Genomic DNA, 23,937 nt, shown 5'->3' with positions numbered 1-23,937 from the left:
TTTTCTATTTACTGAATTTTAAGATACTCATTCAGCTATTATTTCTCTGGCTATATGTTTGTAGATGACACATAAGATTTAGTGTGTTGTTCCAATATCTAAATGAAGTCCACATTGGTCTATCAGTGAATATATTGAGCATTGCAACTTAAAGTGAGGTGTAAGTTCGTCGTCTCTATATCATTTGTAGCGAGTAAGCTAGTAAATATTCACAAACGTAAAGCATACATAATTAAGAAAAATGAAGAATAGAAAATGCAAGAGTGAAGATAATTTTGATTTTTCATTCAACATAATGCCTATTGTAACTATTTATAAGGACCCGTAAGGGTGGCTGAATTGGTGCACTAGGTGTATCCCACAAGGGTAGCCAGAGATCAATATCTCCTACCAAGGCCTTCTCAGTTAAGCTTGTCGCAACGGGTTAGCCTTGCGCGGTTTACTATTGGTTCACATGCTGTCACTAGAAGGATAGCGACTACGGATTTCTTGAGGTTCCAAAAAGAATAATTATTTATAAGGATTTTCATAGATCAAAGCTAAGTTTCCCAACAACATTCAGAGTGATTCAACTGAAAACTATATTGAATAAATTAGGGACTAACTAAACTACAAAAAACATACAAGCTTTCTAACTACTCTAGTCTTAACTTCTCAACATACAAACATCTTACTATATCGAAATGGTTTGTTTTCTTATGTGAGCTATACAAGTAGGGTAGGACAATAAGGCTAATGCAGAATTCAAAGAGCACAAGCAAATATTAGACCAAGTAGAGGAAAACTTGGCAATCTCTAAGACCAATTTAGCAGCCAAAAAGACAGTGTTGCAGGTTAGTTTTCTTGCATCATGTTATTTCATGTAAACCATTTTTCAAATATGATACTACTGCAACAGAACTTAGCATACCTTTTTAATCAAAGATTTTGTTTGGATGATTGTGATCTATTGTATTGTGTTGTGTTAGTTTTTACAATATTTGTTTTGATTGTTACTTGAACGTTATGTAATGACAAAAAGACTCATTTTATGTCAGGACCGATTTGGTGTGATTGCGTCGTTATCCTTCACCCTACCGTTCTTGTAGGTTAATCCTCAAATTGCTGATGCATGACATTATGTAGTGACAAGAAACGATACAATCTATCTAAATGTTGTATTCATCAAAATAATACAACACACTACAATATAATGCAATACAATATGAAACAATATGTAACAACCATCCAAACAAGATGTCAGACATTTACTTCTCAGTCCACTGCTAGATACAAGTCAAATGAACTTTGGGAAGTTGGAGTACAATTTGAGGTTAAACTACTACCGCAGGAGAGGTAGTCTCCTTTGCTAATTGTACACCAATGATCAATTTTCGCCAATTGATCTGGTGCTGAACTTGGAAGTGGCTGTGAACGAAGAATTTCCAGAATATTCTCTGCTTTTCCGACAAGTAAGATGGCAGAACGGACACCTTTTGATCTCTCCTTAATGGTGCCATGGTGGCATTGCATAACTCTTTGTAGGTTGGTAAGACAAGCGCCTGTTATGTCCGTGATCATGGTTGACAATTTATCAAACATGATTTTGCTGTTCTCAAACTCTATGCTATCAGAGCTTACCAAAAGAGTTTGACAGATTCTGTACATACTGTTGGCTGCCAACATATTGATAGGCCATTTTGAAGGTGATTCCTTTGGACAAACAGTCGAATCTTTCTTCCTGAATTCGATGAATCTCTGCTTTGCTTTCTCAGAGAGACCTTCAAGCATGTCTTTTGGATTTTGTCCTTCAGTGGCTGTCTTCTGGAGATCCACATCCAGCCACTTGTAACATAGATCAACATCTAACCACACTAATTCTGCTGCCCGCCCGCCTGATATTTGCGAGGTCTTTTCTTGCATCCAGGTTATCTTCCGCTACTTTGATGTACATGAGACCTTCATTCACACACCTGATGAGTTCCTTGATTGAATGAAAGTTGATGTTTGGAAGTGCAATTGCTACGCTTGTTAGTGTCACTACTGAGAGAGCCCAGCAATTAGGAGGATCTTCCTAGTTAAGCGAAGGAATGTGAGCACTATCAAATTCATGCACTCCTCTGAATCCAGGTGATGATTTCAGTTTCTCCAGAAGTCGTAGAAGATGTTTAGGCTGCTTCTTTTTCCCTATCCCAATCCAATGATCTACCAGATCACTGTTGCTTTGCATCATCAAATCAATTAAAGCTTCCTCTCCTTCAAGGTGTTATTATTTATAAAACAAGCTAGAGTCTTGATGTGAAACAAATAAATTTCAGTTGTATCTTACAAAGCATAAAAATAAACAAATATGGTACTATTGCAATAGAACTTAAGCAGCATCTTTATTCTTTTTCCACTTTCAGGCATTTGCTTCTTAGTCCACAGTTAGATACAAGTCAGATGAACTTTGGGAAGTTGGAGAAAAATTTGAGGGTGAGCTACTACTACAGGAGAGGTAATCTACCTCTTTGCTATGTGAGCGCCAATGATCAATTTTTCCCAATTGATCTGGTGCTGAACTTGGGAGTGTCTGTGAACGAAGAATATGCAGAAAACTCTCTGCTTTCCCCAGAAGCAAGATGGCAGAGCGGACACCTGCTGCTCTCTCTTCAATGGTGCCATGGTGGCATTGCATGGATATAACTCTATCAAGGTTGGTAAGACAAGCACTTGTTATATCCGCAATCATTGTTGACAATCTGTCAAACATGGTTTTGCTGTTCTCAAAGGCTTTGCTATCAGAACTTTGCAGAAGAGTTTGACATACTCTGTACATACAGTTTGCTGCCAACATATTGGTAGGCCAATTTGAAGGTGAATCCTTTAAACAAGCATTTGGATCTTTCTTTCTGAATTCGACGAATCTCTGCTTTGCTTTCTCAGAGAGTCCTTCAAGCACACCTTTTGGATTTTGTCCTTCAGTGGCAACTTTGCGGAGATCGATGTCCAGCCACTTGTAACATAAGTCAACTTCTACCCACACTAACTCTGCCGCCTTCCTGATGTGTACTAGGTCTTTTCTGCTATCCAGGTTCTCTTCAACAAGTTTGACGTACATGAGACCTTCATACACACTCCTTATTAATTCCTTGATTAAGAGGAAATCAATGTCTGGAAGTGCAATTGCAATGCTTGTCAGTGTCACTATAGGAAGAGCCCAGCAATTAGGAGGTTCTTCCGTGTCTAAAGAAGGAATTTTAGCATGGTCGAATTCGTGCACTCCCCTGAATCCAGGTGATGACTTCACTTTCTCTAAAAATCGTATTAGATGTTTAGGTTGCTCCTTTTTCCCCATCCCTATCCATTTGTCTACCACATCACAGTTGCTTTGCATCATCAAATCAATTAATACTTCCTCTCCTTCGAGGTGTAAAACATAGTGGCTAAGATCTGGCTTTAGACTAGCTTGTGACTCTATATCATGACTCCACACCACATTTTTGCATTTCAGCATCCTGGTTGCTTTGTGACAGCTTATCAGTAACCAACTCACAGAGAAAGTGGAAATGACCCGAACTACCTTACTGAGTGACACCATCAGAATTTGCATCCAAATGCAGAAATCGAGAAGTTTGTTCTTTGTCTTATGAGCGAATTTTCTACCATGCCGGCCACAAATTCTGAAATCCAACGGGCATTCTTTCCACTTAAGCAGTATATGAATCCAGTAGTTCTCCACTTTGAACAACGTCAGTTTGCAGGCATTATTTGTTTTTTTGGGGCATTGGAAATTTATGGCTATGAACCATCTAAAAGCTGGTGCAATAGTTCCTACTCCTATTGCCACTGTGTGAGTTACAAGAATTAAGGTTGTGGACCACTTGTATTCAGATTCTCCACTACAAAAGCTGAAGCTCGAATGGAGAAAGTAAGACCTAAGCATGGCTTGAGCATAAATTACTGTGCTCAGAAGGCAGAAACCTCCAGAGGCAGTGCATGTTGCTAAGCGCCCCGCGACAAAGTGGGGGCTAGAGGTATAGGCCATGGTCCATAATCTCATCAGTTCGTCCTTCAGTTTCTGAGTTTTGCATGTATAGCTGATGTTGCATTCTTTGTTTGCTAACTTGTACCTCTTGTTATATTTCAGGTCCAAATAACTTTTTGTAGTTGGTATTGTCAAGGCTGAGGAGATCAGCAACAGAAGCAAAATAAGCATAAGAAACATGAGGGCTATATGCTCTTTGCTGAAAACATAGATAACACCAGTAGCTAATTGTATGCCAATGTTCACGATGGCCGTGATGACGAAAATCCCCAAAGCCATTATGTTCATCAACAGGTCTGTATTCTCCATGAGACCTAAAGAAGGCAAAAAATTAGCAATTACCGTACAGATTAGAGCAGTGCTGCTAAGTTTTGTCAGCTGATCTTGTCGGCGAGGCATGGATGTATTTAGATCAACAGACAACTTGGTGGCAACAGCTAGGAGCGTCAAGGTTGTAGCGTTAAGAGAGAAGAAGTTGCAAGGAAACCATAATTTTCTACGGCGCAGGCCATGAAGGGCATCAATCGCCATGGCCAGTGCACAAGCTGCAGATGCTGCTGCAACATAGATACCGATCCATGGCATCGGCTCGCTGTATTTCGAGTCATCTAGGTTGCCATCTATGGTGCAACCAATCTTTCCCATCTCGTTTCAAAGCTGAAATCTTTGTCTATGGTGGAGTATTTTGAGAATTTCTTGTGGGGTGAATCTACTCTGGGTTTTTTGCTGCAATCATATCTATTTGTTTCTTTGACTCTCTTTCAAGCTATTTCCAGTGTTTTCCAAGATTTACTTTTTCTGGTAACATCTTCACTGAAATTATGCCATTTACTTGATTTTGTCATGGATGATTTCACTTATTGAATGATGCTAGAAAAGTCAACAAATTATCATTTATTTGAAATTTTGTGAGTTATAATTGGTTTTGATTGCTGGAGGGGTTCCTCTGATGTGTTCTGTATTAAAGTCAAGCACGCATGTCTAGAATTTTTCGAAGCCACTTGGAAACAACCTCTCTATTCCACCAAGAAGGTAAGATTTGTGTACACTCGACATATACTAGTATGTTATTTTCATTGTTATTATCTGATGTCCGCCCCCTAGATAGGGGTGGGTGGGATGGTGGGTCCAAGTAGTTGCTAGTTGCCAGGATTGTCTGCTAGTCAAAGGTGGGACAATAGGTATAGGACAGGCCATGTTGATTAGCTCACTTGATGGGTCCCAAATTAGTAATACTGTGAGATGAATTTTCAATGTTCCCTTCTCTGATTACCCAGTGTAATACACAGTACTAACTTTTAAAAAACAAAAAGAATATGAAAAGAACTGAGGTTTACTATTATTAGCTTGTGCTGCCACTGGTCTTTCCCACAATGAATTGTAGTTTCAATATTTGTTTTTCCCTTCACATAATTCAGTCCCTTATTTAGTTTTAAAAATAAAATAAGAAGGGGAAACCTTTCCACCCAACAAGGAAATGGTTGACTTTTCAGACTGCATCTTCTTCGATAGACTTTTCTCGTCTTTGACTCCAAAATCACTGGAAATTGCAACGTTTGAAAAAATCTAGATCAAACAGCTAACCATAGATGACTTTTCTTAGGGTTCTATCACGTTGAATTAGTTTTTCTATTCATTGAATATTAAGATACTCAACTACTATTCGTCTGGCTATATGCTTGTAGATGACACCTAACATACAAAGTAATTGTGGTTCGAATGTCTAAATGAAATTTACGAACAAGTTCAATTCTGTCTAATAAAATTCACTACTCTTTTCTCAGCTTCATAGGATTTCGTATTAAGATTGGGATCTGCTTGGTAATGTTGATAGGGATCTCATAGAATTCATTAGTAGACTTCAGATTAGGAACCTGAATGTAGATGCTGTGGGCATAGTATAAACCAGGTGGTTACTGAAGACAATATTCAGAAATGTACTAGTTGAGTAACACTGGTGTTCACTTTTGTCTGTGTACAGTTTAAGCACTTTCTTGGTGCTATTTAGTGATAATTTTTTTGCTTTTACCTGATCCAACATACATAATAATCTATTCTGTTTTTCTATCTGAAGTACTAGGCAGGTCTATATGACTTGTAAGCAAGACTTATAGGGTTGGGATGTTGTAATTCAAAGAGGTTTTTTCTGTTAGTGCTATGGTAGTTTTGACTGAATTCACCAATTAATAGAAATTGCAGGTTATTTTTTGTGCTATATTAGAGGACTATTGCTTACTTCAATTGAATAATTACCTTACACAATGAACCATAATATTGGCTTAGAAATATCAGAATTATTGTAGCTCATCATCGTAGATTTTGTTTAACTGTTGATTAAGTTGGAATAGTTCTCTAGTATTTTCAAGGGGAAGTAGTAATTGAGTTACTATTTAGAGAACAAGCTGGAGATTTGATGTGAAACAAATATGATTCTGTTGACAAATATGTTACTATTGCAACAGAACCTAACCTACCTTTTTCTTCTTTCACTTTCACAGCTTGTTTGGATGGTTGTTACCTATTATATTGTATTGTGTTGTTAGTTTAAATACAATGTTTTATCCTTCAAATTGGTGATGTATAGCATAATGTTACGAAGGGGCAGGATACAATCTCTCCAAACATTGTATTCATCAAAATAGTACATCAATACAAATGCAATATAGTATGATACATTATAAAACAATATGTAACGACTATCCAAACAAGGTGACATTTGTTTCTTAGTCCACAGTTAGATACAAGTCAGATGAACTTTGGGAAGTTGGAGTACAATTTGAGGTTGAACTACGACTGCAGGAGAGGTAGTCTTCCTCTTTGCTCAGTGTACACCAATGATCAATTTTTGACAATTGATCTGGTACTGAACTTGGAAGTGGCTGTGAACGAAGAATTTCCAGAATATTCTCTGCTTTTCCGAGAAGTAAGATGGCAGAACGGACACCTTTTGATCTCTCCTTAATGGTGCCATGGTGGCATTGCATAACTCTTTGTAGGTTGGTAAGACAAGCGCCTGTTATGTCCGTGATCATGGTTGACAATTTATCAAACATGATTTTGCTGTTCTCAAACTCTATGCTATCAGAGCTTACCAAAAGAGTTTGACAGATTCTGTACATACTGTTGGCTGCCAACATATTGATAGGCCATTTTGAAGGTGATTCCTTTGGACAAACAGTCGAATCTTTCTTCCTGAATTCGATGAATCTCTGCTTTGCTTTCTCAGAGAGACCTTCAAGCATGTCTTTTGGATTTTTTCTTTCAGTGGCTGTCTTCCGGAGATCCACATCCAGCCACTTGTAACATAAATCAACTTCTAACCACACTAATTCTGCTGCCCGCCTGATATTTGCGAGGTCTTTTCTTGCATCCAGGTTATCTTCCACCACTTTGATATACATGAGACCTTCATGCACACAACTGATTAGTTCCTTGATTGAATGAAAGTCGATGTTTGGAAGTGCAATTGCTATGCTTGTTAGTGTCACTACAGGGAGAGCCCAACAATTAGGAGGATTTTCTGAGTTTAGTGAAGGAATGTGGGCACTATCAAATTTATGCACTCCTCTGAATCCAGGTGATGATTTCAGTTTCTCCAGAAGTCGTAGAAGATGTTTAGGCTGCTTCTTTTTCCCTATCCCAATCCAATGATCTACCAGATCATTGTTGCTGTGCATCATCAAATCAATTAATGCTTCCTCTCCTTCAAGGTGTAAAGCATAGCAGCTAAGATCTGGTTTTGAACTGGTTTGGGACCTCAATCCTGTATCGAGACTCGACACCATACTGTTGCATTTTAGCATCTTGATTGCTTTCCGACAGTATATCAGTGACTGGCTTACAGAGAAAATGGAAACGAGCTGGACTAGCTTACTAAGTGACACCATCATAATTTGCACCAAAATACATAAATCAAGAAGTTTGTTCTTTGATTTATGAGCAAATTTTCTACCATGCCGACCACAATATCTGAAATCCAATGGGCATTCTTTCCACTGAAGCAGGATACGGATCCAATAGTTCTCCACTTTGAACAACTTGACTTTGCAGGCATTATTTGCTTTTTTGGGGCAGTCAAAATTTATGGCTCTGAACCATCTAGAAGCTGGTGCAACAGCTCCTACTCCTATTGCCACTGTGTGAATTGCAAGAATCAAGGTTGTGGACCACTTGTATTCAGAGTCTCCACTACAAAAGTTGAAGCTCTTATGGAGGATGTATGACCTAAACATGGCATCAGCATAAATTCCTGTGCTCATAAGGCAAAAAACTCCAGAAGCAGTGCATGTTACTAAGCGCCCCCCAACCAAATGAGGGCAGGAGGTATAGGCCATGGTCCAAAATTTCATCAATTCGTACTTAAGTTTCTCAGTTGTGCATGTATCCATGATGTTGCATTCTTTGTTTGCTAACTTGTACTTCTTTTTATATTTCAGGTCCAAATAATGCTTTGTAGTTGGTATTGTCACAGCTGAGGAGATCAGTAGTAGAAGCAAAACAAGCATGAGAAACATGAGGGCTATATGTTCTTTGAAGAAAACATAGATTACACCAGTAGCTAATTGTATGCCAATGTTCACAATGGCTGTGATAACGAAAATTCCCAAAGCCATTATGTTCATCAACAGCTCTTTATTCTCCATGAGACCTAAAGAAGGCATGAAATTAGCAATTACCGTACAGATTAGAGCAGCACTGCTAAGTTTTGTCAACTGATCTTGTTGACGAGGCATGGAGGTATTTAGATCAACAGACAACTTGGTGGCAACAGCTAGTAGCGTCAAGGTTGTAGCGTTGAGAGAGAAGAAGTTGCAAGGAAACCAGAATTTTCTGTGGCGCAGTCCATGAAAAGCATCCATTGCCATCCCCAGTGCACAAGCTGCAGAAGCTGCTGCTACATAGACACCTATCCATGGCATTGGCTGGCTGAATTCCGAGTCATTCAAGTTTCCATCTATGGTGCAACCTATCTTCCCCATGGTGTTTCAATCTCTTCACCGGTTATCTCTTGCTTAAAGCTGAAATCTTTGTCTATGGTAGAGCTTCACTACTCCCTATTTGATATATTTCCTTTGGGTATTGTCTAGGTTGTTCTTTTTGGTACAGCCATATCTATTTGTTTCATTCACTATGTTTCAAGCTATCCAAGATTTACTCTTTCTAATAAACATCTTCACTATCATTTGAGCTATTTACTTGCTTTGGTCATAGATGAATTCACACATTAAAGGCTGTTTAAAATGTCAGCAAGTCAAGATGAATCAGGACTTCGACATGAATTTTTTAGTGAAAAATAGTGGGATATGATAGAATTTTTAAGGTTTTCTTTGAACCTCATATCTGACTGTTTCTCAGGTGGTTGCCAAGATTGTCTGCTAGTCAAGGTAGACAATACTTAGAAAAATAAATTGTTGACTATGTTAATTAACTAAGTTGATAGGTCCAAAACTGACCAGTGTTTATGTAGAAAATAATATTTCTCCGGATTGTGTTTGTCTGTAGAATCTCACTGCATTACTCTCTTGTTTTCAAAGATATTATAAAACAGAAATTATTAACAAGGAGACTTTGAACTGTTATATTATTATCTTTGGATTGTTAATACTAGTGCCGGTCAAGTTCTCCCATCTCTAATTTTCTTCTTCTTCTTTTCCTTCCCAAACCAATCCCAACCACCCTTGCAAAAAAAAAAAAAAAAAAAAAAAAAAATCCAGGGAAATGGGTTGACTTTTCAGTTCACATCTTCCCTGATCTTCCGGAAACAGTCTCTCTACTACCGCAGAGGTAGGGATAAGACATAACAACATGTAGCAAAAAATAAGTATGCACCGTAAAGGTCAACAACAACAGCATACCCAGTGTAATCCTACAAAGTGGGGTGTGGGGAGGGTACAGTGTTCACAAGACCTTACCCCTACCTTAAAGGTAGAGAAGTTGTTTCCGATAGACCCTCGACTCAAAGAAAAACAATCCAAAGCAGTCCTGAAGTAACGGAAGTACAAGAAACAATAGATAGTAATACAACAGAAACTACAACAATCCACTGTAGAGTTCATGGAGTAATATACTAGATCATCTAAACTATTACAGCTGAATTTGTCTCAAGTAAACATCAGAGAACTGTAAGCTAGATATCCACAGAGAAGCATTGGGATCATAGAGTGCTAGTAGCCCGCTCACTGTGCTGACTTTGGTTCTATTTCTAGATCTGTTAAATGAAAAGCAGTGGTGAATCCACTGAATTAGTTAGTAATATTATTATCTTTAACATTTGGGACAAATAAGTTATAAAACATGCTACACATATTCTTAAGTCACTATTATCTGATAAGATCTCTGAGGTATTCTTTATCAGTTAGATTAATTCTACCTTTCAAAACATCAGAATTGTCAACACTTGTTCAACTAGATAGAATTAATCACTTTAGAAGCATAAAAATGCAGTTAATCAGTAATTGGAAAGTAAGCCTAGAGAGTCCGTTTGGAAATACTTGGACGTAATATTGGTAAGCAAGTCACATATAGTCATACATACGCTTGTTCCTGCCAATGGAAGTTCAAGAAAAACTACTTGGAAAACTAAAATCTTCATTAAGTTAAATCATTCTAAGATATGCATAATTTGATAAATACCGTGGTAGTTATGGAAATACTGGTTATGTATACATTGCTACTCATATGGTAGCTCATGATATGTAACTTACCATCTGAATATGATGGCTCTCGATTAGGTATATAGCTCATATCGGTATGTCACTATCGAAAGGGATGACAGGAACAAGGTTTGTTGGCTGGCGTGTAAGGTTCCACTGATCAATATAAGCTGATTAATCAGCATTTATATTTGGAAGTTCATGATGTTGAATTATCTTCAAGATCTCTTCGGTTTTACCAACTAATAAAGCTGCTCTGTGCACACTTTTTTCCCTCTCCTCAATGGCACCAGAATTACAAGCCATAGTTATAGCTCGTGGAAGATTAGTAAAGCAAGCACTTAGTATATCTGCTATTGTAATGGATAATCTCTTGAATAGTTTTTCATCAACCAAGTCATTGTGTCCTTCACTATGCAGCAACAGCAAGATAGCTTTCCCAATTTTATACATTGAGTTGGCAGCTATTATTCTGACTGGCCAGTTGAGAGGGTTATCGAGCATTCTTCCATCAGTGGTTTGTTTGAAATCCATCACCTTCTTTGAAGCTATTCCTGTAAGCATCTCAAGTGTTTCCTTAGGAGTTTTTCCTTCGAGGGTCGGTTTCTGCAAGTCCTCATCCAACCATTTTTGATGGATCTCCAGTTCTTCCCACACTATATGTGCTGCATTTCTAATGTTTCTGAACTCACCTTCAGGGTACATAGTTTCCTCTATGAAGCTGGCGTATGTAGGACCTTCATGGACACTCCTTATCAGCTGATAGTCCATCTGATCTCTCACTTTGGGGAGTGCAACAGTAATGCTAGTGAGTGTCACTAAGCTTAAGGTCCAGCAGTTTGAAGGTTCTACTGAATGCAGTACTGGAACTTGGTGGCAGTAAATATCTGCCACCCCAGAAAAGCTGCTAGATTTTCTTAACAAATTAACCAGTTGTTTTGGCTGTCGTTTCCTTCCTGTGTTTACTAGTCGGTTTGCATTACCAGATATATTCTTAAAGATTCTTTCAGGAAGTTCTTCTTCTCCTTCTAGTAACAGAACATGGTGGTGCAATTCAGTCTCTCTTCTGTGTTCTGGTTCTGATTGATGATAGTTTGGGCCCTGAAGTTGACACAAAAACATCAAGTTGAAGGAAACAACTGAGACAAACCGCACAAATTTGCTCGTTGACACAACCAGAATCTGACTTCTTATGCAGAAGGCAAGAATTAAGTGTCTTGTACCTTGGAGATATTTTCTAAATTTTGTTCCCCTGATGTTTAAAGACAATGGTCTCTCCTTCCACTCAATCAGCTTTCGGATCCAGTAGTCTTCGACTTTAAAGAAATTAGCATTGGCATTGCCTGTTTTGTTGGAACGCTTAAAGCTTATACAGATAAACCATCTGAGTGCTGGAGCACCACCCCAATAGACTGAACAATAAGAATTAAGCTTGTTGTCCATTTGTATGTTGAACTATTGGGAAAATATGGAGGTGAATTGTATATTCTTATAAGAGCTTCCATCAAAATTAGAGATGCCAACACACAGATTGTCCCTGAAGTCGAAAGGGTTACAGAACGTGCCATCACAAATTGAGGGTTACTAGTTTCGACCATCATCCAACACTTCTCCACAGTGTCTCTCAGTCTATCGATGGACAACCTTCCGAATGCTAGTGCATCATTCCTCAAGGTAATTTGATATGCTTCTTCGTAGTTAAGTTCAAGAATTTTTTTGGTGGTTGCAAGTGTTAAAGAGGAGAAACTCAGTACCAATATCAGAAGAAACATGAGGAATATAGTTGCTATAAATTCATATTTCAGGTTAAAAATCAAGCCAGTATGTATTTCAATGCATAGATTGACAATGATTGTGATTACCAGGATGTCCAGAGCTACAACGTTCGACAGGATTTCTTTGTTCCTCATGGCTCCTATTGATGGCATGCAGTTACCTATTACAACACACATGACAGCAGTACTGGCCAGTTTGGATAGCTGGTCAGTAACACCTGGCATCGGTTCAGATATCTCGACAGGCAACTTCATTGCTACAGCTAACACTGTAAGAGAAGCAGCATTCAGAGCAAAGAATTTGCATGGGAACCAAAGTCTCTTTACGCAGAAGGCTTGGAAAGCATCAGCAGCCATAGCAAGGATACAAAGTAGAGATGCTGCTGCTACATAGATACCAATCATTGGCATTGGGCTACTGAATGATTCGTTGTAGCATCGTTTGTTACATGCGTTGGTGATCATATGGCAATAAGGATTATCACACGACGCCTCATTCATGTTCACCATGACTCCTATTTCCCTTGTGGATGCTAAATTCAGGAGCAAGAATATGAAGAGCTACATCAAATGGTTTATCTGTATTTTTTGCCTTGTCATTTGAAACCAACATGGAAGGATGACTGAGCTTTCAATTGAATTAAATGATTGACAATTTGATGTAAAGTGACAAAAGACTTTTCCACAGAGAGCACCACAAATCACTATGTTCAGTGTTTTCTCTATGCTTTCCTTCTAATGTACTACTCCTCTGTTTCAATTTGATTGTTTGATTTTGACTTAACACTGAGTTTAAAATAGTAAAAGAAGACTTCTAAATCTTGCGGTCTCAAACCAAATATATGTAGAATATACTAAAATGTCTTTTAATCTTATAGTTTTAAACATGTAATTTCGAAAAGTTGTTGTCTAATAGGTAAAAAGACATTCTCTTTTAAACGAACTACAAAGTACAAACAAATTGAAACGGAGAACGGAGGAAGTATCTGGATACTAAAGACCAAGCCTTTCAACATCTAATGTGACATTCACTGGGAAATTTCCATGTCAAATGGGACACAACTCGTGGAAATCTGTTAGCCATCCTTTCAAATTTTTTACTGTAAGTGTACCATTGGCAACTGATAAGTTACCTACATCTATTTGATGTTAAAGGACATATCGAACACTTGATATGTAAAAATCAAAATTTATATTTAGTGTTCGATATTTATATTAAAATTTGACTTTTTCTATTCTAGATTCGAAACTAAACTGTTAGTATATATTATTATTGTTATTATTATTATTTAGCATTTCCATGCCACTAAAAAAAATAAAAATAAAGGTGAAGTAAATTATTTAGGCCCCTTTTACAGTTCAAAATCTTGAGCTAAAAAAAACACAGAAAGGCAAAAGAGGGAAATGACGACGAGGAGCAATTTCTACAAGAACCCTTCTTATGCATACAACAAAGCATTTAATCTCAATTCTGCAATTCAAAATCTTCAAGGTTTCAATTCTTATTCATCGTTTCGGTTTTGTATTTTCTTCAATTTAATTCGTGTTTTTTCTTCTATTCCAGCTTATAATGCCGTCACCGGTAACGTTCCTCCTCCGGCTGAGACGAATTCCGTCGAGGAAAAAACGAGCCACAGGAAACGCCGACGGGAACGGAAATCTAAGGTGCAGCAGAACAATGAAGTGGAAGTGATTGATTTGCCTATGTCTCATCAGGATTATATTGAAAAAAGGAGGTGATTTTAGTATTGATTTCAAATTATCAAGTAGATTTTACTATTCACTTCAATAAGCTAGGGTGTGCCAGAAAGGAAAAATTCACTTGTGAAATCTGGAGTTGTTAATTGATCATTTTGTATTTGAAATGCAGGAAGGAGGCTACTTCAACTCAGACTTATGAAGAATTGACTGCAGAAGTGTTGGTAATTGGAACTGTTTGCTTTAATGTGTTCTGTAATTTTGTTTAATATCACGTAAACTATAGTTTAGTGATTGTTTGGGTTCTAATTCTGTTCCAGGAACCGTCAAGTTCAGCACTGCATTTGGTGGAGTACGACAGTAAGAGCTTCATTTGGCTTTTTTCTCTTTTTTCTTTTGGGTTAATTCTCGATGAATTAAAAAGGTTTAATTTTAGTTTGGGTATGCAATTGATTATGTGTGTTGATTTGAACTCAAAGTATCCTTGCTTGTTTTAAGAAGTCCATATTTTTTAATGTTCCCATCATCTGTGTTATATGGATTCATTTGGAAAAGAGTAGTTTGACTTTTAAAAGGACTCTATCTTTGTATTTTGAGGGTTCCTCTTACTGATGCTAAGAGCAAGGATTGGTGTACTGGATACTTTGGTGTCTATCATTTACATATACTTGCTAAATTGAACATCTTTGACATTTCTCTGCACTTCCCTTGTTCATCCTTTAATTATTGTGCAGAAAAATATCAGTTATACTTAGGGAGTCTCTCTCTTTCTCATGAGTCATTTCTCTTCTTTTGTATATGTTTTATGAGTTCTAGATACATATCACTCATCTACTTGTCAGGAAAAAAGTACTCCTATGTGTCAATCGTGTTTATCCCTTAAGTTTAGACTTGTTGAATCTTTTGATTCCCATTTTCTCCTTTTGTCCTTTTACTTGAATGAGCTACGAGTAGGAAGTTTTTCTTGCCAAGACTGAGCTCATGAAAAAATATTCATGAATTGTTCAGGTGATGCGAGCACTTCGTCAGAATGTGAAAAGGGGGATAATCCTTATCCGAATACTGAAATTTTACTGGTTAAAGGTTAGCAGAACTGGAATTTCATTTATTTTACTTTGTGATTTTGTATACTGTCTAGTTATGTATTCTTTTCATCAGAACTATCTATAAGGGTCATGCGGGGTAGAAGTACATACACACATCTGTATGAATATGTGTCTATACATAAAGCATCTACATATCCCCTTCAACTCGGCAACAAGAATTGGTTATGGAATAGCCTTTTAGTTGGATTTCTCATTCTTAAAAAACTTTCTGTTAGAGTCATCTATGGAACAACCTTTTGGTTGCTTTTTCTCATTCTAAAAGATTTTCTGGTCAGTCAGGGTTTATAATGGACCGGCAAGATAACTAGGACATTACATATATGTTTCACTTCCTTTCACCAACAAGGGTTATGTGGTGGGATGGATAGGATCCATCCACCCGTAACCAAAGGTCTTGAGTTTGAGCCCTAGGTGTGGAAGACAATTTGTTAGGGAGTGCTTCCCCCTTAAATGGGCCTAGCATGGCATGAATCTGGTTTAGTCGGGGCCCAATGCGAGTACTGGACACTGGCCAGGAAACCAAAATAAAAATATGTTTTTACTTTCCTTCACTCGGAAACTATATGCCCATTAGAGTAAGGCATTCTCTTGAAACTAGATCCACTTGTTCTTCTTTCCGACATTGTTTCTAATAATGAACTTATTCCATGCCAATTTGGTGGTTATCCTATTCCACACTACTCGAAAGCCATTGTAAAATAATCGTCGATTTCTATCATAATGGAGGTTATTATAGGAGATTCTTGTGCAAGTGGAGATTTCTTTCAATTATGTAGAGATAAGATTAAGAATGAAGATATTCAGGACAAGGTGGGAGTGGCCTCTACGGTGGACAAGATGTGGGAAGAGAGATTGAGATGGTTTGGGCATATGAAGAGGAGGTGCGCAGAGGCCCAGTGAAGAGGTGTGAAAGGTTGGCCACAATGGGCTTAAAGAGAGGTAGAGGTAGGCCGAAGAAGTATTGGGGAGAGTTGATTAAACTAGACATGGTGCAACTCCAACTATCCAAGGACATGACCTTAGATAGGAAGTTATGGAGGTTGCGGATTAGGGCAGAAGGTTAGTAGGTAGTTGAGAGTTTGTTTCATTTCCTAGCAGGATAAAGTGGTGCATTGTATCTGTTTCCCGATTCTTATTTTTTTACCAGTAGTAGTAGCATTTGTCTCGTAGTTGGCCTATTTTATGACTTTTGTTATTCCTCGTTATTTACTGTGCTTCAGTTATCACACTAGTTTGTTATGGTTATTCCCCCTCTTTGATATGTTATCTTATGCTTTCCTTATCATTTTCTATGTCCTCTTTACTTCTGTATTGTTCTGTTAGCTGCTCTGATGTTTGTTACTCTAGCCGATGGTCTTCCGGAAACAACCTCTCTACCTCCTCGAGGTAGTAGTAAGGTTTGTGTACACTCTACCCTTCCCATACCCCGCTTTTGAGACTCTACTGGGTTTTTGTTGTTGTATCGGAAAATACCAAATACAGAAAAAACATTGCTATATTTTCACCACTCTGGATTGCTATCAAATCTCTGTCCATGCATTTTTCATAAGGTATATATGTCCATACATACAGATGTGTCTGTTTATGTAGATATACATATCTATGCAGATATATGCATATGTATAAGACTTTTTATTCGTCAAGTCAAATTGAGTATAGTGCCACCTTTTGATTGCATCCAAGGAAAGAATGCCATAAAAGGTGTTTAGCAACATGGAACAAATGTTTTACCTATCTTTAAAGGTTTGACTCAATATTCTTAAAGGAATCCGTTAACTACTAATCTGGCATTGTATCTATATAATATAATTCCCACCACTTCGAAACCCCTTGACAGATTGTTAATAAATTTTATCTTCAAGTCTGAAATTTGCGAACAGCTTTTTTATTATGGCTTTCAAGAGGTTTCCGTTCATTCTCTCTTGCCTAATTTTCTCCATTAACTTTTTTAGGTAGTGGAAATGAAACAGATAGAGTTAAAACTCGCAGTGAGCAGCGATTTCCTCTTCCAGGAGAACCTGCTTGTGTGGTATGTGGGAAGTATGGGGAATATATATGTGATGAGGTAAGTCACTGGATCACGGGTCTATTTTTCTTTTGTTAGCTTGTACTTTGTGTTCCTCTCTTAACGAACCCCAAATCCTCGTTTGCTTTGCTTGTAGACTGAAGAAGACATATGCAGTACGGATTGCAAATCTGACCTTCTGCAAAATCTTAAACTCCAGCAGGTATTTGTTCTTTCTATTTGTATATATATAGACCAGCATGGATACACGTGTAATGATTTGGGATTTAACTATTGCTTTTCAAAATGGTATATGCAAAAAAAAGGGTAAAAGAAAATTGATTGGTTAAGTAGTAGAGATTCTGGGTCATTTTGAGATTTTTTTTTTTTCATTATTCGAGTTCTCATTCTCTCTGATATGTTTTAAATGTAGATAAGTTTAAACAGTAAGACTCAATAAAACCAATTAAACTTCCAAGAAATGGTCAAATGTAGAGTTGAGATGTTCAACTTTTCATTCAAACTTAAAGAAACGCTCAGACTCAGTTATGCTGCATTTTTTTTGAATTATTTTCTTTTTCATGCACTAGTTTAACTCACCATACTTAAAAAACTAATTTAACTCGATGATACAAGCGTTGGCACCTGCTTATATTCTCTTTCACCTCTCCCCCCTCCCCCCTCATGCTTTTTAATGGGACATACTAAGATTCCTACTCTTAAATTGGAGTTTATAAGAATCCAATTTAAAAAATAATACAACAACATACCCAGTGAAATCGCACAAAGTGAAGTTTGGTTGAAAATAGGTTATGTACTCGTTAAATAGGTAATACAATAATTCAATAATGAAGTGACAGAAAATTTTGTAGAATAGAAGAAATATACATAACCTGGAAAGGATACTCTTCATATTTAGTTTGGTTAATAAAGTTATATAGTAAATTAGTCTAATTTCTCTTTCTAAGATAGATGTACTACATATTTAAGTATTTTAGCATTTAATATTAATTCAAGTAGAAAGATCACTCTGTTTAGTAGCAAATAAGAATCTGTCGGTTTACATTAGATTCTATGATCTAGAACTCATTTTTATTTTTCATAAAAGTTCTCAAACTTATGATTGGATATGTTACCATAATACATTTTTTTCTTTCTGAAGAAATGATTCCATTCCAAAGTGGATTATGTTATTTTTCAAGAGTATTTTATTTGGAAATTTGAGAGACCTTACTAATAGACAGAATTATGACGGTAAATTTTTTTACTTTCACTATTTCAATTTAGACTGTATTATTTAACCAACTGTTAGGAAACAAGTCAAATGAACTAAGAATTTTCTGGCTACTCTATTGTAAGGTGAAGTTGAATAAAATGATTTTATTTCTCTTCATACAACATACCTGGTTATTTGGAAGTCTAGGAAGAAATAGAAAGATAATGAAAATAGAAACTTATAAATCAGAATGATGCATGTTCTTTTAGCACTTCTTATGCATATGGGTTCTGAAAATATTTCAAAGAGAAACTTTACGAATTTCGAATAAAAAAGTTCAAACCTAATAACAGAATTTAACTATGAAGCTCGATGAGCCAACAATTGTTCAACAACTACGTCTCAGTCCCAAACAAGTTCGGGGAGCCAACAATTGTCAAAAGGAACAAAAAACAGCTGACCTGATTATGCTAATTCCCTTGCTAGACACATTTTTATATTTTTATAGTGTTTTTGTACTACTTTAATTCGTTAGAGAATGTTAGAGTATAAACCGATAAGAATTCAGCATTTTTAAAGGGACCCATGTCTTGAACACTAGAGCTTCTAATATGTTGGTCAGGATTTAGGATATGTAGTACGCACCCAATCTGTAAATCATTTGAGCTATACTGTTACACCAAAAAATGAAAAAAACATTTGAGCTATACATACTTTTATATACGTATGAATGAGATACCTGCTTCTTCAACTCCAACTGTTTCTCTGACAATGTCTTAGGGGGCCTTAAGTAGCAAAGTCAAAGCTGAGACTTTTTCTGGACAAAAATGCAAATTGGAGGTTCCTGGATCTGGAGGCAACATCTGGGATTATGACCGTCATCGATGGTCCAAGAATAGATCTGCTCTTTGTACTTATGAGTGGTAAGCTTGTTGACATTCAGTTTGAAGATTAGTAATCTCTCTAGATTGGGTCTTGGGCACCGAAGACTTTGATCTGTTATATTTGGATGGTCATTCTTAGCAATCAAGCTCTGCTTGGACTAGGATAATTACACTATGTGCTGGATGTGGCAACCACCTTTATGATCAAAAGTCAAATGTGCCTGGTTTTGTGCTCCTGATCTTTTTTCTATAATACAATTTCACTGGTGTAGTTGGAAATGTAAGAGGCCAGGTCATCTTCCTGAAGATTGTTTGATCATGGCATCAAAAGTTCTACCCCTTTCCTCTGGTCAAGCTGGTGAATCCAGCAAACAGGTTCTACTTCCTTTCTTAAGATCCTAGAAAATAAGCCAGTCGGAAGTCTAGTTATATTTTGTTATGCTATTCTTAGTAATGCCTTACGCAGGTGGAAGTGGCTCAAAGTAAACCCAGTATATCCAAAGAGCTTCTGCAACTGTATAAAAGGTTCCTTAATTCCTTGTAGTTTTATTTCTTAAGTTTCGTCTTGTATACTACATTTTAATTTGTATCCCTGCAACAATACAGCAGCCTCCCGCTTCCTCCCTGCCGAAGGAAGGTGGAAGAAGGAGAGAGTACATTGACCGTGTATGCTAGTTTTTTTATATGTTTGATGTGTCTTGACCTACACTTTGTGTGTGAATGAGTATCCTCCATACACTGTCGTTAGAAAATGGACCTTGGATGTAACTCAACCTCAAAAGTTAGTTCATGACATGAGAATTGCCTAAGACCATGTATGGTCACAACAACATATTCCCTCAACAAATTAGCCCCGTATGCTAAGGTCTAGACATCTGGAATGTGAACAACATTCCATGGGGGGTCTGACATCAGGTATATCAAGAATAGCAATGGTTTGACTCTAATATCTTGTTATGAAAATAGATCTTGGCTAAGTCAACCGAGCTGAGGAATATCTAAAACGATATAAGGAGATGATAGCTCTTTCTCTCCACCAATTTAGGACAATTTAGCAAGTATGATTCAAGATAATCAACACAATTGACAGCCCTATGTTATCAATTGTTTACCTGCGAATTCCAAGTTATCAGTTTACCTGTGAATTCCAAGTTATCGGCTCTTCTCCTAGCTTCTATGCAAACAAACACACATAATTAGCACATAACTATTCTAATAATTATCAAGTGGTGGCAAAAGAACACATATGTAACAGTTAAATGTATGCATTTTATGTCGAATATGAAGGCCCATCACTAATATTGGTTTTTGGTCTCTCTTTATCTGCAGATGCCATCAAATTGGCAAAAGCTCATTGGATGCTAACTGTAACACCTGCCGAAGATCAACTACTTTAGCCATGTGTCTTGATTGTAGTAATACCTTTTGTGACAGGTAATTTAGTAGCAGTTGAAGTGAGCTCAGCTTTATGTGCTATATTGCTTGGTGAATTCACGTGTCACCTCTTTTGACAGCATCAAATTGCTCAAACCAGAAGGGATTGATGACATGTTAGAATGGCATAATTTTTGGTGCCTTCTCCTAGTTTGGAATCCCCCCACCCTTTTCCCTTCCTCATTTTGTGTGACCCCTAAAGTAGGTCTATACATGTTGCTTGAGCTTTCATGGGACAACTTGACAGATGACTCTTAAAGAATCTGTTCTCTTTTATTGGGAGATAATGGGGAAGGTCCCCTACTATCATGGTTGAACATAACCTATAAGGATTCAAATGAGGAGCTGGGATTTTGTGATGAAACTGAAGGGATGCTAGGATTTATAATTCTGATACCTTTTGAACATCACAGTTCTTGGTCTTCTTAACCAGTGAAGTTTATGATTTATTCAATTGTAATTAAGGAGAATTGATTAATCTTTATCTATGGTGATCTCAGTGCAGGTCACCTGAGAGAACACATCACTGGACACCCTTCTCACCAACAATATTACTCCTATAAGCTCAAGCGTTTGGTAAAACTTTGCCTATCTTAGTTCCTGTAATTTCAATTTGTCTTAAGTTATGATTCATATCGTACATACATGTAAAATGTGACAGTTATGAAGAGTTTAAGGCTTCTAATTCTTGTTATAGTACTATATTTTTTTGCATTTTAGTCATTATTAGGACGTTTATCAATTTGTTGAAGATCAATTGTGCCAAAACATAATATTGGAGTATTAAATAAATACAAGCTTTAGTTTGTTTATACTTACTTTTGGAGCATCATGAAAAAAATTTAGTTAATGTGGTATTTCATTGGAGTCATTGTACTAAGATTGAACAGAACTCCCTGTTTCATTTTCTGTCAGCATTCTGAATTACTGCTTCTGATTTTTAACTCCTCCTAAGAGAGATTTGCCAGGTATACCCATTCCCACACCCTAAAGGAGGATTGCTATAGGTTGATTGCCAATGTAAAAGTAATCTAGTTATGTGAGGGATGCAAACTCCAAACCAAATCATTCATGGGAGAGGGTAGTACTAGGGTAGGTGATCCCCTACGAAGTCCTTGTGTTGTGTTCCTTGGCAGCCCAACTTGTTTGCATTGACATATAGTTGATTGATTTATATTTGACACTGATTTTAATTTTATCACCATCTTGGTTGCTCTTGATATTTTTATATGTAGCTTGAGTTTATCATATTTACCTGTATGTTTGACATGCTTAATGATGCAATCTTTATTAAACATAGGTAAAATGCTGCAAATCTACGTGCAGAGTGACAGACATCAAGGATCTTTTAGCTTGTCACTATTGTTTTGATAAGGCTTTCGACAAGTTCTACGATATGTATTCTGCAACTTGGTATGTGATGGTGTTACATCTAATGATGCTGATATATTTTATGAAAGCATGACTAGGCTGTCAACTCAGTAATCGACTGCAAACTCCCGACCCACTCCCTTCATCGTGTTAGCTAACTGGACAGTGACTCCTACTCATTAGAACACCAGATCATATCATTGTTATTTGAAATTCTCAAGTTCAAGAATTTAGGTCCCAGGGACATAGCGATAATTGCTATTGGTGCCCCTTTCATAAGACCCATCCAACTGGGAAACATAACTTTTCTCCTGTATAAAAAAACTAAGACAACTTATTCTAATGTCTTGATAAAATGATTGATATTCCATCACAATGTGGTTTAGTTCAAAAGATGTCTGTTGTATAGCATGTTACATTTAAAATTCTCTTGAATCCAATTCGTAAGTTATCACCTCTCTGAAACTTGTTCAGTGCCTGGGGTAAGTATTTTATTCCTCATAAATAAGCAGTTAATTTATGTTGCTATGTTCAGGAAAGCAGCTGGACTTTCAATTATCTGCAATTCTATTTGCTGTGAGGATCACTTTGAATGGTAAGTAATAAATTTTAATAATTTCTTGCATGTCTTGAAATACCCCTTCTCCACAACTCTACTACAAGAGCTACCTCCACAGGCACAGGATAAATTGCTTGAGTGCGGGTGTAGAAGACAGTTCCTACATCGTAAAGAAATATTCTGCTAGTGAGAACTATGCTTTGAGTGACTTCATCTTCTGAATAGTTGAGCAGCAAGGTACCATGCATCAGAAATCATGAGCAGTACGAAAATCTGTGTGAAGATTCGGTCTGAAGCTGCTATACTTCTTTTTATCATCGTCTGTGGTTGATGTTTGCTGAGCTACTGTCTGATAAATGATTCAACTTTCTAGCACGATTCTAAATTCAGACTCCAGAAGCTTTCTCGAAGCACAGCTGAAAAGAGAGAAGGATTTGCCAATGTCAATTGCAAGGCAATGGTTTCTGATGTTTGTCGTGTGCTGAGGTGCCAATGTCGATTTGGTTTGTATATTCTTGGAAATTTGGAGGTGGGAGAGGATATGAGATACTTATGATGCCATAACATTCATTTCCATGTTCCCTATGTTGTAACTTCACCCTAACCAGGGGCAGAGCTATGTATAAATTTTAATTGTTTTGACTTTTCGAACAATTGAGCAACATACATAACTTTTACGGCAAAACTTATTACCAACTGAGCAAGTTCAAGTATTTAAAATTTAAAATCATCTCTTATGAAGGTTATTCTTGCAAATCACTTGGATTGACTTTTTCATTTGCTCCACGAACAAACTTTCAAGGTCAAAAATTAAAAAAAAACTTATTAAATATAAGAGAGAAATTACGCGGTTAAGCAAACTTATACTACTTAATTACTCATTATAGCCATAGTTTGCTATAATTACCACTCGCAATTAATATTATACATTGATTAAGTTGGTTGACTTCGAGTTTGTATAATTAGCCACGTTTGTATATGTATAATTCACAAGAATATACAAATACATACGTATAATATACAATTATCTAACCGATATACATATACAATTCACCTCTCTTCCACTCTCTTCCCTCTCCCAATCTCGCTCGCCTCTCTCCTCCCTCTCCCAATCTCGCTTGTCATATATACAATTGCATATGTATAATATACAATTAACTAACTGATATACATATACAATTCACCTCTCTGCCCTCTCTCTCGCCTCTCTCCTCCCTCTCCCAATCTCGC

The 23,937-nt window shown here is 37.0% G+C and overlaps 3 protein-coding genes and 2 pseudogenes across 5 annotated transcripts; 1 reads left to right on the top strand and 4 right to left on the bottom strand.

Annotated features, from left to right (window-relative positions):
• Positions 1–1,183: 1,183 nt before the first annotated feature.
• On the bottom strand, positions 1,184–2,212 carry LOC125878524 (uncharacterized; annotated as a pseudogene).
• Positions 2,213–2,219: 7 nt separating this feature from the next.
• LOC125878521 (uncharacterized) lies at positions 2,220–4,876 on the bottom strand. The gene has a single exon (XM_049559799.1). The coding sequence runs from the start codon at positions 4,649–4,651 to the stop codon at positions 2,396–2,398; it is 2,256 nt and encodes a 751-aa protein (XP_049415756.1). The 5' UTR covers positions 4,652–4,876; the 3' UTR covers positions 2,220–2,395.
• A 1,830-nt stretch (positions 4,877–6,706) lies between these two features.
• LOC125878523 (uncharacterized) lies at positions 6,707–9,223 on the bottom strand. The gene has a single exon (XM_049559800.1). It carries the CDS (start codon positions 8,983–8,985, stop codon positions 6,730–6,732), a length of 2,256 nt encoding a protein of 751 aa, XP_049415757.1. The 5' UTR covers positions 8,986–9,223; the 3' UTR covers positions 6,707–6,729.
• Positions 9,224–10,662: 1,439 nt separating this feature from the next.
• LOC125842345 (uncharacterized) lies at positions 10,663–13,139 on the bottom strand (annotated as a pseudogene). The gene has a single exon (XR_007443909.1). The product of XR_007443909.1 is annotated as an uncharacterized LOC125842345 (transcript).
• A 662-nt stretch (positions 13,140–13,801) lies between these two features.
• Positions 13,802–23,406, top strand: LOC125842282 (uncharacterized). 2 transcript variants are annotated; one of them, XR_007443898.1, is made up of 15 exons: positions 13,802–13,926; positions 13,999–14,170; positions 14,305–14,356; positions 14,453–14,492; positions 15,141–15,215; positions 17,191–17,303; positions 17,401–17,466; positions 19,240–19,382; positions 19,616–19,718; positions 19,810–19,868; positions 20,673–20,777; positions 21,283–21,353; positions 22,078–22,190; positions 22,684–22,743; positions 22,826–22,850. XR_007443898.1 is itself a non-coding variant. In XM_049521556.1 (15 exons), exons 1-15 carry the CDS (start codon positions 13,839–13,841, stop codon positions 22,926–22,928), a joined length of 1,368 nt encoding a protein of 455 aa, XP_049377513.1. In that variant the 5' UTR covers positions 13,802–13,838; the 3' UTR covers positions 22,929–23,406. The 2 variants fall into 2 exon arrangements, 1 of the variants encoding a protein (XP_049377513.1); XM_049521556.1 differs by having other exon boundaries at positions 21,278–21,353; positions 22,826–23,406.
• The last annotated feature ends 531 nt before the right edge of the window (positions 23,407–23,937 follow it).

Source organism: Solanum stenotomum, chromosome 10 (assembly GCF_019186545.1).
Source record: "Solanum stenotomum isolate F172 chromosome 10, ASM1918654v1, whole genome shotgun sequence".
Classification (NCBI taxonomy): domain Eukaryota; kingdom Viridiplantae; phylum Streptophyta; class Magnoliopsida; order Solanales; family Solanaceae; genus Solanum; species Solanum stenotomum.
This window is presented reverse-complemented; position numbering and strand designations above follow the sequence as displayed.